Here is a 16,352-nt window from a genome sequence, read left to right on the forward strand (position 1 = left end):
CATCGATTTGTATTTGTGTGCTTTCCATTGAGATGGATTAGAGTTAACTGTATCATTCAGTTTCAGTGGGAGTTCACCAGGTGCCTCTTTATGATTGATACACGACATTCAAGATGTACCAACATTCATTATCTTACAAAATGAAAAGCTCAACAGAAAACACACTCTCACTTTGGGTTTGTGCCGCTACAGCCTCGTACGGTCCGGTATGGCCACTAGCTTGTGGAGGCTAATGTTAGCAAACTTTAGGAACATGCCACTGGGTCAGTTTCCTGACTTTGTAACCTCCTGTGTACTTGTGCTGTTGTTACACCACATTTTAGCACCCACCATTATCCTCAAATTATGACTTGCAACAGTGACCGCTGTTCGGCAGTCTCACTTTAAGGATCTGATTCTGGTGGTTTTGGGTACTTGATGTGGTTTGTAGTGGAAAAGAACAGCAATTACTGTACGGGCAGAGTCACTTTACAATATTATTGTGTGGAGTTATGCATTAGTGAGAGCACTGAAGGTTACATTACTGAAATGCTGCCTCAACAAACACAAAGTAAAGCTACTGATATTAAAATAATGCTTGAGTAAAAGTACAAGGCGTTGTTCTCAAACACTACCAGGATTATTAGTTTACTTTTCAACCGTTTATGTTTAATGCATTATCAATAGCAGGTTTTCAATCTTCTTTCCGTCTGTTTCTCCAAATCCTCAGTCTAAATCACTCCCAGCTCCTGCTCTGCTCTGCTCAGGGGTCCTGGTCAACTTCTCCAAACCTGCGCCTACTGCAGAGGTTTGTGTTTTTGTCGGTATGTTATGGCAGGGTTTTCATTGGCCCGTCTGTGATTGCGTAGCCTTACTGACTACAAAAATGCAGGTGAAAGATTTACATATTAATACAAATTGTACCTCCTACTTAATTCTGATTTTAATCATGCCTAAATATATTACATGGCACTCTACATAATTTCTCATGGGTATGAGTGAAATTACATACTTGAAAAAAATACTTCTAAAAGTACAAGTACTGAACAAAATGACTTAATTACAGTCTAGTAGCCGTAAATAGTTATGAACACCCCCTGCTTACCGATTACACTACTACACTATATGATAACCGCAAAAGTACAACCAGGTACTATAAAACTGATGAGGACGATGTTGTTTTGGTGCTACAGCCTTGGATTCTCTATTGACTATAAAACTTTGTACTATCATTCAAAATATATTGTTGATGATAATTTCTTCTGGTCTGTGCTCAGCTGCTGTTACCAAACAACCGAAAAAGACGGCTTTCACTGCAAACACTGCACTCTGTCTGACCGGGCCTTCAAGCAAGTCAGTGAGGTGACTTTGAACCATGATACATTAAAAAACGCTTGGCCCGCACGCAAACCCAACTATTGGCTCAATTCCTGGGTGACTGATTTGCTGATAGCCATTAACAGATAACCCTACCACAGCAGCAAAGATACACAAAAGAGCCGATTAGCCTTTCAAACTAGGAGCACTTGCAATACTAGAGAGAAACCAAAAATCAGCGGCGAGAAAAAGAAGAGACTCCAGATACTTGTGCGTTAAAAGTTGAGAAATGATCGCTGGCAGTTTACGAAAAATGACAGAAAGCCCCTCTTTGTTTTCAGGATTTTTATTGTAAATGTGTTTTACGTAAGAACAAAAGCAAAAATATAAGATTTCAAGCAACTGTTCTTTGTAACGTATTTACAGAGCACATGGCACACTCATCACGTTTCATAATACATCATGCTGTATTGCAACTTGCACCTGACAGAGTGGGTGTGCAGTCAGAAATGCCAGGGGGTAAAATGTATTATAAATTCTGATCCACGGCTGTATTATGAAACTGTTGATGAGCTTCTAACAATGTGTTGTGTAAAAACCTGACAAAAAAGTAAGTTACCACATTTTTCACTATATATTTGAATTATCATGTTATGTACACTTTCTTTACATATTTTAAAAAAATCTTTCACAATCACAGAAAATCACTGGGAAAATATTTCACTTCTCCTTTCAGATACATATACAGTATTTACATACATTCGTGGGCTCACTTATGACACCCATTCAGAAAAGTGTTTTCTTCTGATTGTATGGAAGGAATGCCGACATATAAAACACACTTCCTCCATACAGGTGCTGCGCACCGAACACTCAAAGGGTTTGTCAATCACTGTACGTTCCAGCAAATCAAACATTTAGAGAAAAAGAAAAAAAAAAAAACAGATCAATTCCAATTCAAACTTTAACATTCCACAAACATTCTTCGAACCATTTCAGAATTGAATGTCCTCAACTGATCGTCGACTTAATGGCACAGGAAACCGTCTTTGGACTCTGTGCAGTTGGCTTTTTGTGTCCCTCCTGTGACTCATTTGGTTTAATTCAACTGAGATGCAGAATGGCACACCCAAAAGTGATCTATACACGTAATTGTAATATGATAAAAAAAAAAAAAAAAAAATCAGTTACTGTTCCCTTACAGTAAATGAGAAAGGCATCAAATTTTATAGCAAAGAGATTTGATATGTTCAAGACCAGGGGCAGATTAAAGTGTTTTTGTAAATGCTCTTTTCAATTTTGCCTTCGATGAAGGTGCTGTAACAGGTCACATTAGGGTGAGGCCAAAGCACGTGAAATGGATTCATTAAGATTTCCCTTGAATTTCTTATTAGCAAACAAATTCCAGTTCAAACCCTAACCCAGATCATATGATGTCATTTTTCTTTTAAAGAAATTCATTGTTGGGAGGAAGAGAAAAACAAACTTGATTCAGCCAGAGAAGAGGCTTCAATGGGAGCTAACAGAGCCATATATCACTAGGTGACTCTGGAGGAAGGTACAACTATTCATTATATGAAAGTGAATAATCAACTTTTGAAAGAGAACATAGCACATTCTGTCTTTTACAAATCCAAGTTTAATTTAGAAGCAATACATTTCTCAATTTAATTCAAGCAGGTATTTGGTTTCAACATCATTTCTCTGATATGCGGCGGTTTCAGTGGCTCATGGTGGCTAACGTTAGCTAACTCCTTGCTCACGTTATGTGTCTCTTCTCTACTTGTGTTACTGTTGCGTTTTACCATTTACTTCTATCCTGTCCTATGTCTCTGTTTAGCAAAAGTTACATAGGCTCACTTCAAAGGGGCAATATGTCAGAATGTTAATCAAACACATTCAAGAGTTTACTACAACTCGTGACGGAACGTGGAGAAATAACAGTGCTGACGTCTGTGTATTGTGTTGCAGAGATATCTACTGAAGTCAGCATGCTAACCAGTTATCCCTGGCCCGTCCTGGTCCAAAGTTCCTGTGGTGCCAGGGTAAACACCACCACTCCCCAGGTGCTCCAAGCTCCCATTCGAGACTGCCAGCTTTAAGGCTAACTGAGCTAACTAGCTAATTGTAGCCACAGTTAGAAGCAGTTAGCTGCCACTCTAGTGATACGGTGCCCCCTTATTTATCCTGAGCATGAATTCGACAGGTGGCCCGTTCTTACATACTGCGCCTTTAATCTATTTATTCTGGTAGTCTGAATTGATACTGTAACGATGCACAATACCAGTCTTGACAAATGGGCAAGAAATACAAAAAGCCACTGCTAAAATTTCATTTTAAGAGCTTTTTTACTTCAATTGAAAGTTATTTTCTTACTAATTATGACATTACTCTGTTGAAGAGGCAAACAAAAAAAAACTTGATTTGGCAAGAGAGGAGGCAAGAGATAAGATTTTTCGTTCATGACCAGTGTGAAATCAGTATTCCCTTTCCTTCAGCTTAGCAACGTGAATTCAGCATCTTGCATAACAATTTTTCACAGCAGAGACATGAAGTACGTAAAGTGACAGAAAGTAATAAATGATATGGCATCACATAAAAAAAAATTAAAAAAAATTTACAAAGCCAGAGAACAAATGTTGTGATGTATCATTATGTTTCTGGAAATACTTGTTTTACGTGAAATATTTTGAGGGTAGCCGTTGGATACCGCTGTACCGTCACGTCGGTTTGATCCAAAATGGCCATAAAAATGACAAAATATTTTGATGAACAGCTTCTTAACCAGACTAGACAATAGATCGTCACAAAGCCGAGTGAGAACAAAATAAAAATACTTTGTATGGGCAGACAACCGGAAATTTCATGTGTGCCAGTGCAAATTACATAGACCTGATCTTTGTTGGTGAGCAATAATTCAACATGAACTTAAGCTTTGTTCTTGTGTTTGAGGTTTCTACAGCGATTTTTACTGTAATGAGACTCAAAGGCAACAAAGACACTAATTCAAAGCTAAAGGAATGTTGATGCATCCGTTATTCTGCCGCCTATCGAGAAAGAATCAAACCGAGGCCCCGATAGTTCCCAGCGTCGAGTGAGCTCAAATTTAATTCAAGCCATTAATTAAGCGATGTGGTTTCTGTTGATATTACTTTTTAAACATTTGGCTCTAGGAAGGTTAAAAAAAAAGATTTTTTTTAAATAGTAGCAGACCCCTTAGTGATGAAACTGTTTTTGATAAGGCGTTTTTTTTTCACTCCAACAATACCAACTTACCTCAAAGTGTAAAAAATACTTAGATTTCTTCAGATTAGATCAGTTTAAAGATTCGACTGAGACAAAAAAAAAGAAAAAAAAAAGTTGTACTATACAAGAAGCTTATTCCACCTGTGAGGGTGTTGTGTCAAGTAACAGTTTTCTGCTTTAGTTCAGTTTTTACAGTCTTTTCCTCACCACCCAATAAATTATCACAGTACCATGAATGTACGTCACGCGTACATATTTGAACATAAACACACACGCAAAGCTCAAGAGTCCTGCACGGACTCCTTTAAAAGGTGTTTGGACTTTAACCCCCCCGGACCCCCCCCCTCCTCTGTCCTTCGTCACACACAAATGCAGGAACACGGGCCCCCTCCTGCCCCCCTTTCCCGCTTAGCGTCAGTCTGTCAGAGCGGGGTCAGAGGAGTCAGTTTGCAGAGCGTCCTGTCCTGCTGCTTCGTGGAAAGCGGTGGACTTTGAGGTGTTTCGACAGGTGATCGCTGCGGGCAAACTTCTTCTCGCAGACGATGCACTGGTACGGCTTCACTCCGGAGTGGGAGCGCCGGTGTCGGGACAGCTCGTCGGACCGGGAGAACCTGGAGAGAAGGGGAGAACCAGGGATGTAATCAGAGTGCTTCCCAGCTCAGTATAATTATCTAATCCCGGCTGTCAGTCAAGAGTCAGTAATGTGAAACACTGACGCTTTACAATGATAAATCGGAAATACTCCATCCTCTCCACCTCTGTGCGTAAACCGACAATCCGGTTGTGTACAGCAGCTCCCTTGTAAAGATAATGAATGCCGTCATGCTTCAAGCTGCTAAATAGCATTAAAGCCATGTCAAGCTGTTTAATATGAGGGGTAATCTGAGAGGTGTGACACTACACATGTGTATTGCCCTGGGTCTACTCTACGAAGTTAAAGAGCCATCCCATATTTAGCTCAACACACGAGCGCTGCCAATCCAAGCTCCGACTATTCCTGGCCTGCTCCGCTCCGGTCTCTATGAGCTACGGCCAGCATGGATATCGTATCAGTGAAGGGTTAAGTGGATGATACACTTCCTGTTGTAAATGTGTGTGCGAGTGTGTATATCCTTGTGTGTATCTGTATATATTAGCAAAGCTGTTAAGATCAGATTAATTTATAACACAGATTGATTTCCCGGCGCACTTCCAGTAGCGGCGGCGGCGGCAGCAGGCTGCAGGCATGAAGGCGATAATTCACAGAGATGTATAAACATCACTCACAGTTATTTCAAAGCATTTCCACTCCAGACGTGGATTACACAAGCGGCCTATTCATCATTTTAATGGCCCCGTTATAAAAAGAAGATAACTGGCAGAGCTTAACATAACATCTGAAAAGCTACAATCCTCAGAACAAACACGTGAGGACTGTTTGGTACCGACATCTTTTTAACCAGCATTTCTACGATGAATCACAACTTGGCCTATTGTCAGATAGCTACAGACTATCTGGCGTATGTACAATGATAGTTACACTTTCACACTTATAGGTGATGATCTCACCACGCGAACTCAGAACACTCAAACTACTGCAGATAATCAGGCGCTTGTACCCCCTTCAGACTGGGAAAAAAAACACCCACCAACATCTGGCTTTAGTCTCACATGTGAATGGGTGCAGTCGGCGTCGAAACCCCCCATCAAATGACTTGGCAGCAGTCACAGGTGTTGAGCGGCCTCAGCTTGGAGTGGCAGTGAAACACAACACCTGGGTGGGCACCTTATTTTTGTCCCCCTTTCGGGCACGGTGCTATGATGGGGCACGGAGTTAAGGACACAGGCTTGTTTATACATTTCTACCAGTCTCTGTTCAAGCAGCGCTCGAGCGTCATTCAGTCAGCGCTGAGTTCAACAGAGAGACTGAAGTAAAAGATATCAAAAATGTGACCACCGTTGTACTAGTCGAGCCTCATGTGCCTGATAAACACTGTGCATGCGCACCTCTCCACAGAGATGAGAAAGAAGCAAGATGCCTCACTCCTTAGCAAACTGCATCATCAGGTCCAAACAAAAACAATTCAACAACAATGTGTCCCGCATCTTTCCACAATTCACTGTTTTACAGTTCATGATGACGAGAACTGGTTACACAAGAAAAAAGTAATATAAAAAATAATGATAAGAGCAAACCAAAACTGCTTTGATAAGAGATACAAAAAAACCATGACTTCACACATCTCTTTACGCTCTGTTCTTGTCCGCTCTGTACTATGTGACTGTACATTTGTTCGTTATGGTAATCTGTATGTGAGACACGTTTCACCCTAAAGCTGTGCTCTCATCTTCAAGCTGGGGCACGACACAAAACATGTACAACTATTTTACTGACTGAAACTGGGCCTGAGTCCAAATACAACACAGTGCACTGGGGAAGATCTTTCAACAGAACATGCATTAAGGACTTGTGCAAATAGACAGCCTGATTGTTCCTCAAATCCACAATTTTTGGGGGGAAGATTGATCACGTGCCAGTTCGCCCTTTCTTTCTCAAACTCGTGCCCTCTCTTGCTCTACTATAGCCCTTCCTCTATTTCTTCACTCTTCCCTCTCCCAATCTGGCATGTGTCAGGTTTCTCAGCTCCATACGTTCCGGGGACGGGGGGGCGAAGTCACCGAGTTTACAGCGTGGAGGGCACTTGTGTCGAATACTCGAGGACTGTCTGTTTTTGCACCTTGAGTCCTCGGGTTGGCTTGGCGTGGCTGCAGCGTAACACATAGCGTACATATTAGCGTGGGCGCTTGTGGGAAAGACCTATGCAGGCTTTGTTCTAGCTTGTCGCTACACAGCCAACAGAGCGCTGTCAAAACAGCTGAGGAAGGTGGAGTGGTTAGGCTGGTTACACACCTGGAAAATTACTGTAACACAGATACTGGTGAGCACATGTACTGTACAGAGCGTTACTGTTCATCTGTAAGCTTTATTTTCATTGTGTCTTTTCATCTAGCTTATCCTGACAGCTGGAAAGCCCTTTGTGTCTCCTGTCACAGTGTTTATGAGCAGCTCAATTTCAACTCTGCGCAAGTGGAAGGGGAAAATATATTAATGCATGACAGCACTAATCAGTGACAGAAGTTTGCCTCCTACATGAAAAGCTATACACATAAACCATAAAACCTCTTTTGACAGGTTTCATAAAATGGATTTTTTTTAAACACAGGAATCTGGATTTAATCCCTGAAGTTGTTCTCTTGCAGAGCACTAAACCTCTCTAGCTCCACTGATGCGGTTTTGTAGATGACCCCAACCTCCCTGCACCCCCCGTAGAGGTAGGAAGATGGTAGTGTCCTTGGATTGTATATAACATATCACAGTGGACAGATAGTAAAGTTTGTACGAGGAACTCAGTGCCGATCCCCAACGGTACCTTTTGTTGTTTTGTTTTTGTTTACTATCTCTGTAATAACATTTTTCTTTATAGGCCAATCATTATTATTATCTTTTATGTTAAAGGAAGTAAGAATAATTTGGGGATCTTGCCCTTTAACCAGGTCCATGCCAAATGTTAATGTCAAAATACATTTATTTGTTTTTGTGTAATCCTGCTGACAATGTCATCTTCGGTCTTATCCAAAGAAGAAGGAAGAACAGGCATTTTGACCGGCTTTTGTTGTTAAAATCTTTCCACATATAAGCATGGAAATCATATACTGTTGGTTTCATTCAAAGGTTTGGAACATACTAAAACAATCTCACATACTGCTCTAGCGTACTAAATAGCATGCTGGTAAGGACTTTTGGACTTAGCCAGTGGCTGATTTTTGGCTAACGTGAGTAAAAATGCTAAGCTAACATCAACTAAGACAGTAAAAGAAGTCCAGTCACATCAACAACTTCTTCAACTTCAACAATTAATTACCCATAGATGTCAATAAAATTGGTGATGCCTCGCCAATCATGTAGGAGGCTCTAATTCTCTGTGAATGTGCGCAACGTCGGCTGCAGGCCTAGGCATGCTAATGTCAGTTGCAGCTGATATGGGACCTGGCTTTGAGGGTATCAAACACAGTACACTCTTCAGCTTTAAGACAGACCAGGTTTTCACTCAGGTTAGAATGGTCAGTTTTGTACTTTTGCATTACAAATATATTCTATTATGATAAAGTGCCCTCTAGGGTGCCCTTACAGTGGACAAAACATGGTGAAGTGCCCTCTCTTCACTATAAATACATCAGGACTTTCTTTGCGTTGGTTTCCCACCGCATACAGCTGGTGCAGTGGCCTTTTGATTGTTTTCCTGTGCCGGCCCCTCAAACATCTTGAGTCCGACACCGCTGAGTACCCAACCCTCGTCACTTCTCTCTCTTTGCCTGTCAATTAAGTTCCAGCACTAAATCACAGCGCGATGGCCAGTCACCACCCTACAACATTGTTTTGTCGTGACCATGAATGCATCAGCTGACAAGGACAACAAGCCAATGCCCTGATGACAGATGTCGAGTACACACACGTCACAGTGTTATTACAGCAAACTGTTTGGATTTGAGCCATCGAACACCGAGTCTCCATGCAGGTGCGAGCTTAAAATACTGCATACCCTTGTGTGTTTATGTGTGTTGCCCGCATGTGTACCTTTAAGTGTTTACATGTGACTTTGACCGTGCATTCAGATCTGTACATGAGCATAAAGTGCTGCCAGGGCGAAATGGGGGGGGGAGTCCAGTCCAAAAAAGCTTTGAACAAGAAAACAGTTTGGCAGAGAAAGATATATAACCTTGACTTGGTTATATGTAGGAGACCAGCCAATGAAATAGCACTCCTCTGTACTTCAGAGGAGCCAACACATGGATCTACTCTGAAGTTACCGAGGGTTTGAGGTACCTGACTCCCCAGCTCACCTCCATTTCCTGTCCAAAAGGGAGAGGAGCAGGAAAAGGGGAAACTGTATAATACAGTATACTGCTGCTGTCATGTACAGACAGCTCACGTGTAGTTTAAGGAGGACTGGGGGTATTATGCATGGTCCCCAGTTAGGACGGTGAATGTTTGAAGTTACCTGAGTTAAGTAGACTTTTTAAGACGCAAAAAGCCAAATTAAAGGAATAGTCCTACATTTTGGACAGGGCTGCAACTAATAAGGATTTTCAATATCTTTAAATAATGTAAATTTCAAATGATTGTTAAAAAATACTTATCGCAATTTCCCAAAGCCCGAAGTGACGTCTTAAAAAAACACTTCATTTCACAGTCCAAATTCCCCCAAGTTCTTCATTTATTATCATAAACAACAAAGAAAAGCAGCAAAACCTTTTTAAGTTTTATTGTGTTTCCCAGATAGCAAAAATGTACCAGACACCCTCATCCGAGCTGTGTCAGCTCCAGACCTTGGCCAGTTGTGGTTTATTGTGGCGACGGTATAACCTGCACGTTGCTGAGATCTGGCAAACAGGAGTGGACCGCCCAAATGCATCATTCCACACGGCATTTAGGCCACATGAACGTGTCTGACGAGGGCCAGATCTGGGCTGCAACAGTTTTTGCTATCTGGGATTTATTGGACAAAAAAGCTTAGAGAGCTTGTTGAACGTGGCACACTGACGGCTCACACACATCTCCAAACTGGCCAGCTCGAGCGAGACAGGGCAGTCGCAGCCTGCTCTTTCTGGTTTCTACAATCTAACCAGCCCCAGCTTTAACACATTAATCCTTCATCTGACATGTGAAGAAAAGCATGTTGGCCTCAAGCCAGCTAGGTTGTAATGACACAACTTTTTTTTTTTCTCCAGTATAATTTGATATTACATAATATGCCTCTAAATACTTGGATGTATGCCCAAACATAATGCATACTGTGAAAAAAAAAGTGTCAGATATGGAGGATTTGAAATAGCTGCAGGTGCAGTACAGCCTCCTCACAGAGTGTGATGTTAGAGGGAGACTGATACAGCGTGGGCCAGAATTGTCTACTGAGCTGAGCCAAACTTATCTGATTAGCTATTTCTCATACACACATTTGCATTACTTTCCTGACCTAAACCTAATAGAGGTGCTCATCTCATCCCTGTACTTCAATCCTTGTCATGATTCAACTTTAAGCATGATGCTTGCCCTGGTTTAACCCGGCCTCCACCCATGTGTGGAAAACAGAACTGTACACACACACACACAAACACATGCAAGACTCTCTATGCACTGTTGAGCAATAACTGTATGTATAGAGGTGGAATCCACTGAACAACAGGTCGAAAGTTGGCATTTGCACTTTGGACAGAAAAGTTTAAATGAGGATTTTTCTTTTTTACTTAAATAAAAGCAATAATTAAAGAAATCCAATTACTTATTCTGGAACTGTGTCGAAGTTAGTGAATTGAGAGCCTGTGTACAGTGAAGACTTTGAACTTGATTCTGCAGTAATCCAGTGTATCTCTACTGCATTAATGCGTGCATGTGTGTGAAGTGCTTGCAGACAGTGAGCAAACAAGTGGAATAACTAGCAGGGGGCAAAGTCTGCGCACAGACAACTTCAAAAGGCACTCTATCTAATCTACAACTTACCATGGTACAAAAATACAGATAGTGGGGACACACAGCCAGCATGTGGAAGAGAACAAATTATAACCCTCTTAAAAAGACTTCTTGAATGTAGTTTGCCTGAGGATGAGCCATTTCCCCTTCCCCTCCCATCCATAAACACTAAACTGAGCCTCCTGTATCATCTCATCGTATATTTAACACATATTTATGCCATCATAAAACCTTTCTCTGGCCTGTAAAACAATACCACAGTCCTTTTAAACACAGTGGTGACATCAAAGCCAGTCTCTGGAATAACTGTAGACTTGTGTGACAAGCATGTTTTTGCCCTTTAAAATGAGTGTAACATACAAATGATAGCACCTGATGGAATACAATCTGCACTAGAAAGCGTCACAATCTGTTCTTGTCGGTACTAACCCTGCAATAAAGCACCTTCATTGCTGTTTTTACAGTAACATGACAAACTGATGAGCATCTCATCCAAGTCTACACACATTTGGAAAAGTCAATGATCAATGGCTATCTTCAAGTGTCTGTATATGAGACCGCAGTGGAAGTTGATAACCCTTGTTGCTCTAATCTCTGTGGTGTAGATAGACCATAGATGGTTCATAGATACAAGACTTAACAAGAACACAACATATAGATTTGGCCGCACTATCAATCTATTCACTCATTTGCATTTACTGATCCAACCAAATCTAGGTTGCAATGTGTACAAGTCTGGAGGCAACAAGAAGATATACAACGATCAGCCATGTTCTGCTGGGTAACTTTGTGTCCCAGCATTCATACGGATGCCACTTGACACGCATAACCAACCCAAAACACCATTGCAGACCAAGTAGATCCCTCATGGCAATGGCCCTCAGAATGTGACAAGCCATGTAAGGCATCAACCTGGCCTCCAAATTTCCCAGATCCCAATCAGATCGAGCATCAGTTGGATGTGCCTTTTAAAGTTGTGGCTGATCGTGTATTCAGTTCAGTGACTGCCTCCTCTTTAGCTCATTGCTTATTCTAATCCTTTGCTTAATCTATATAAGAACACTTGGTTCTGCTCACCTCCATCCACAGCCGGGCCATGTGCAGGCGAAGGGCTTCTCCCCCGTGTGCCTCCTCAGATGGGCTTTAAGGTGGCTGCTCTTGGTGTACATCTTATTACAGCCGGGAAAAGAGCACTTGTGCATTTTGATAAGGTCTGCTACTGCACTCTTCTGGTACCTCTGACCTCCAGCGAGGACCCCTGCAGCTGAACCTGCACCTAACACACCTTCCCCAAGCCCAATTGGTTTTGCAGCGATGGGCACTGGTGCGATCCGGACAAATTTGGACGAAGCAATGCTTCCATTTTTGCATGAGCCAGCAATGTTTGCCGGGGAAAGCAGCTGAGGCACCAAGGCAAAGGTCTGCCCCTGGATGTTGACCAGGAGCTGGGCGATTTTGATATCCGATGGAGCCTGGGTTGGCTGGGATTCGGTTGTCTGAGTTTGGGTATGCTGGGTGACAGCATCTGATATGGCACTAGGGTTGGGTTCTTGTTTGATCTGAATGGGCTGGATCTGTAGGATGACAGGTACACTGGGGGTAGCGCTGGTACCTTCTGATGAGGCTGGCAGTGAACCACATTCCTCCTGTTTGATTGCATCAACTCCACTACTTGTAGAACTCGAACTAGTTATGCAACTCATATCCACTGATGGCGAGCTGTCCATGTCAGAAGCACATGGTGTGTGTTTGGTCTCTGTGTAGGAGGAGAGTGAAGAATTAGCCACAGGCACAGTCTGATCTGAGTTCTGCGACACTGAGACATGATCTCTAGCTATTGTCCTTGAACTTTCCGCTTCAGCATCCTCTGATGTTGTTGACATCCCCTCATCGCTCCCCTCCTCCTCTTTCTGCATCGCCACCACCATGTTCTCCTCCAGGAACTCCTCTATCTCCTCCAGGGTGGGCTGAAAGAGAAACGCTGCAGGATCCTGCATCTCATCCAGGAAGACAGGGAACTCATAACAGTCCTCTCTGGCCTGCTGGTGTAGGAGACTCAGCCGCTGCTCTCTCTTGGACTCCCAGGCCAGGCCCATGGGTAAGAGTGGGGCAGGTGAGGAGGAAGAAGGGGATGGGCAGGATAGGGATAGAGAGGAGAAGGGAGAAGAATGACAGCTGCTGCTGGCATTGGTGAGGGAGGCCTGTGAGAGGAGGAGGTCCAGCAGGCTGTCCTGACTCTCTCCTGAGGAGCTGCAGCTCCCACTGCTCCTGCTGCTCCTGCTTTCGTAGCTTGAGTCGAGAACGTGCCGTAACGTCGGCGAAGAGGACTCAGGGCTGGAGCAGAGGGATGAACGTGGGCTGGAGGAGTCGCTGAGGTCGTCCTCAGAGAGGCGAGGGGAGGACAAGAGCGTCACCCCTTGGTAGGGGTGGTGGTGGCAATGGTAGATGCATGCGTCAGTTACCATGATGCCTGGCGACACACCACCATTGGCGTAGTCAGACCCCGGAGAGCCGGTATAATACAGGAAGGTCTCCTCACCAAGCGGCAAGTGATCCACCATTCCTGTGCGGATGAATGAATGAAGCCGGATTCTGCTGTGCTCTGGAGATCAAGCTGTTCCGCTGGAGATTGGCCGATTGTTAATGAAAAACTTTGTAATTTTCTTCCTGCAAAAGACAAACAAGTGCATTCATCAGTTATGGCAATGAAAGAAAACTGCATTTGAATTGGACTGCACAACAGCCAAACCTCCATTGATTAGTTTTTTTGTATAAAAACAGGTAGTGACCATCCTGTGTCACCTACTTTGACTGTACTTGGTTGAGTTAAATTTTGATTAAATTCAACTGTAAAGTTAACGAATATGTGCTAAACAAAAACAGCTGGACAACACAGTAACACATTGTATCGGTGAGACTCAAGGTTAATGTTTTAAAAGAGAATGCCTCGAGTTAACACTGTATCAAAATAAGTAAACCAGCAGACTGACTGAAAATGATTATTATGATCTCTCTGCACTACCTGCTGCTTGTTCAAGAGGTCTGCAGCTGATGGCACTTCAAAAGGAAAGTCAACCAGTGGAAAGGAAGTGGAATTTGAAGACCTTGAGCATGTGCGCATGTGTGTGTGTGTGTGTGTGTGTGTGTGTGCGCGCGCGCGTGTGGACGCTGCAGCTGCTGGTTCACACTTCACGCTGACCATGTGGAATCAGGGGTTCCCATTTCTCACCATGTCTAACATTAAAGCCACATGGGCCTGCAGTCATTCGATGATGCGTTTTCTCTTCATTTCTCTCTTCTGGTCATTTTTAACAGCTTAGTCCGACTTGACGTACATTTTAAAGACATGCTGGAAGGCATTACAATTAAAAATAAAATAAAATACAAAGTTCATCTAAAAGCTGACGTCAGTGTCAGTGGTATTTCATCTCAGTCCTTCAGTCCAAGAACAGCAAATTTCAATGGGGTGGTGAGTGAAGGATTTAGTCTATTTTTATCCACCAAACAGCCCACAAACAATGCGCCACGGCTACATTTACATGGATTATAACAAATGCCAGACATTATCAAATGGCCTTAAATGCAATGAGTGGCTCATGACGATTAAGCGTGACGCTAAAGTCAACTTTAAAACCCTTAAAAAGGCTGCATTCGTACTGCAGGAGAGGCTGAAAACAAAATGATTGTGCGCCCTCTCCTGTAAATCCGTAACAACAGCCGCTTTCCAGAGTGAGGTCTCTGGACCTCTGGGAAATAATGTATGATTATTGAATACATCATTGCCTCATTGACAATCACAGGCCTTTTAAGGCGACTGTTTCTCTGCTGTTGAGTCCCATAAAGTTGGTTGTGTAATTATTGATCTCACCCCCATAATTCGACTCAGATATGGTGGCTAATATGATAAGATCATATGACATGAGGCAGGGGGTCTGCTGCTGCGCACAGGCGATACCTCATGGAAAAAAAAAAAAAAAAGTTTGGGACGAGAGTTTGGAACATTTTGGCATGGCCGAGTCTTAAGTCATTTGCCCTATGGTAACCCTGCGAAACATCAGAGAGGCTTTGACAGCGTGATGTCTCCTGGTGCTCACCACGCTGCAAGAATAATCATTTATGGGAGTTAACTGTAGATTCATGGCGTGTTTAACACTGCAGACTGTGGCAGCAGCTCACAGAAAAATACCGAGTTTTACATGATATTAGATATAAATGATTTAAAGATTAAGAATTTCAAGCATGTTTTTTTTTATTGTAGTGGCTGCAGCTCAATGCATGAAACAAACAGTCGTATGTCTAAACTCGCATATGGAACACGGTACAGATACTAAACGCGTCTCCATTCACTCGGCGGAGACACTCTGCGCTCCACTACGACGGACAGAAAACACGCGCGCTCAAATAAACAAACACATAAACACTTTTTCAGCCCACTGGTAGATCACAACAGCGTGTCTGCCTCTCATGCGCTCACCTGCAAATGCGAGGAATCCAAAAATTCCGCTCCTCCGCGCCGAGCGCTCTTCCCTTCAAAGTTGCTGTCAGTGCGTAATAGTGCGTAATGGCAATATAACTCCACGACACGGTCTTTGCATAGCTGTACCCATCTACACGCCGTCTCTCTCTCTCTCTCTCTCTCTCTCTCTCCCTCTCTCTTTCTCACACACACACGCGCGCACACGTGCACACACTATCACTCTATCTCTCTCTCTGTGGTTGTTCGCTTAGCCGTCACATGATCGGAGCTGGGTATGTTATACCCGTCAAATTAGGGGGTCGGCTCATGAAGGCTCGCCTGCTCGGCGCGCCGCAATTGGCTCCCGGTAGAGAGAGAGGCCGGCCTCAGGGTTTGGCTTGGCGTCAATGGAGTGTGTGTGTGTGTGAGTGAGTGAGTTAAAGCAGATCATAAAATCACCATCATGTCCCTACAGTAACTACAGAGGACTGAGATAGGTCATACAGGTTTTGCCTGTTGTTTTGTCCTAATCCAGATGTTTGTACTTCTATAATCCCCCCATTAGGGTTTCCAGTGAGTGTGTTGTGTGTATTTTGTGTGAATCACTCTGATGCCCTGTGGTACTCTAACATTTCTATTATTTTCTGACCAGGTTTTACTGTAGCTTTTTCAGATGAACTATCATTCAAACATGTATTATTGGTCAATTGGAGTAATAGTTTCTCATGTAAAAGTGTTTAGCGTTTTAAAGTACAAAGCACTCATTTTCATGCCTGACAAGCACAACATCAGTTTTGTCTTTGTTTTTTCGTTTATCTGCGCTAGCTCCTTTTTCTCTCAGGACCC

At 42.9% G+C, this 16,352-nt stretch overlaps 1 protein-coding gene across 2 annotated transcripts; it reads right to left on the minus strand.

Annotated features, from left to right (window-relative positions):
• Window positions 1-4,902: 4,902 nt before the first annotated feature.
• Window positions 4,903-15,763, minus strand: LOC115585647 (Krueppel-like factor 15). 2 transcript variants are annotated; one of them, XM_030424197.1, is made up of 3 exons: window positions 15,525-15,763; window positions 12,128-13,717; window positions 4,985-5,153 (listed from the first exon to the last, which is right to left on the minus strand). In XM_030424197.1, the coding sequence occupies exons 2-3, from the start codon at window positions 13,609-13,611 to the stop codon at window positions 4,985-4,987; spliced, it is 1,653 nt and encodes a 550-aa protein (XP_030280057.1). In that variant the 5' UTR covers window positions 13,612-13,717; window positions 15,525-15,763. The 2 variants fall into 2 exon arrangements, with proteins under 2 accessions (XP_030280059.1, XP_030280057.1); XM_030424199.1 differs by lacking the exon at window positions 15,525-15,763 and having other exon boundaries at window positions 4,903-5,153; window positions 12,128-13,611.
• Between the last annotated feature and the right edge of the window lie 589 nt (window positions 15,764-16,352).

Source organism: Sparus aurata, chromosome 7 (assembly GCF_900880675.1).
Source record: "Sparus aurata chromosome 7, fSpaAur1.1, whole genome shotgun sequence".
Taxonomy (NCBI): Eukaryota; Metazoa; Chordata; class Actinopteri; order Spariformes; family Sparidae; genus Sparus; species Sparus aurata.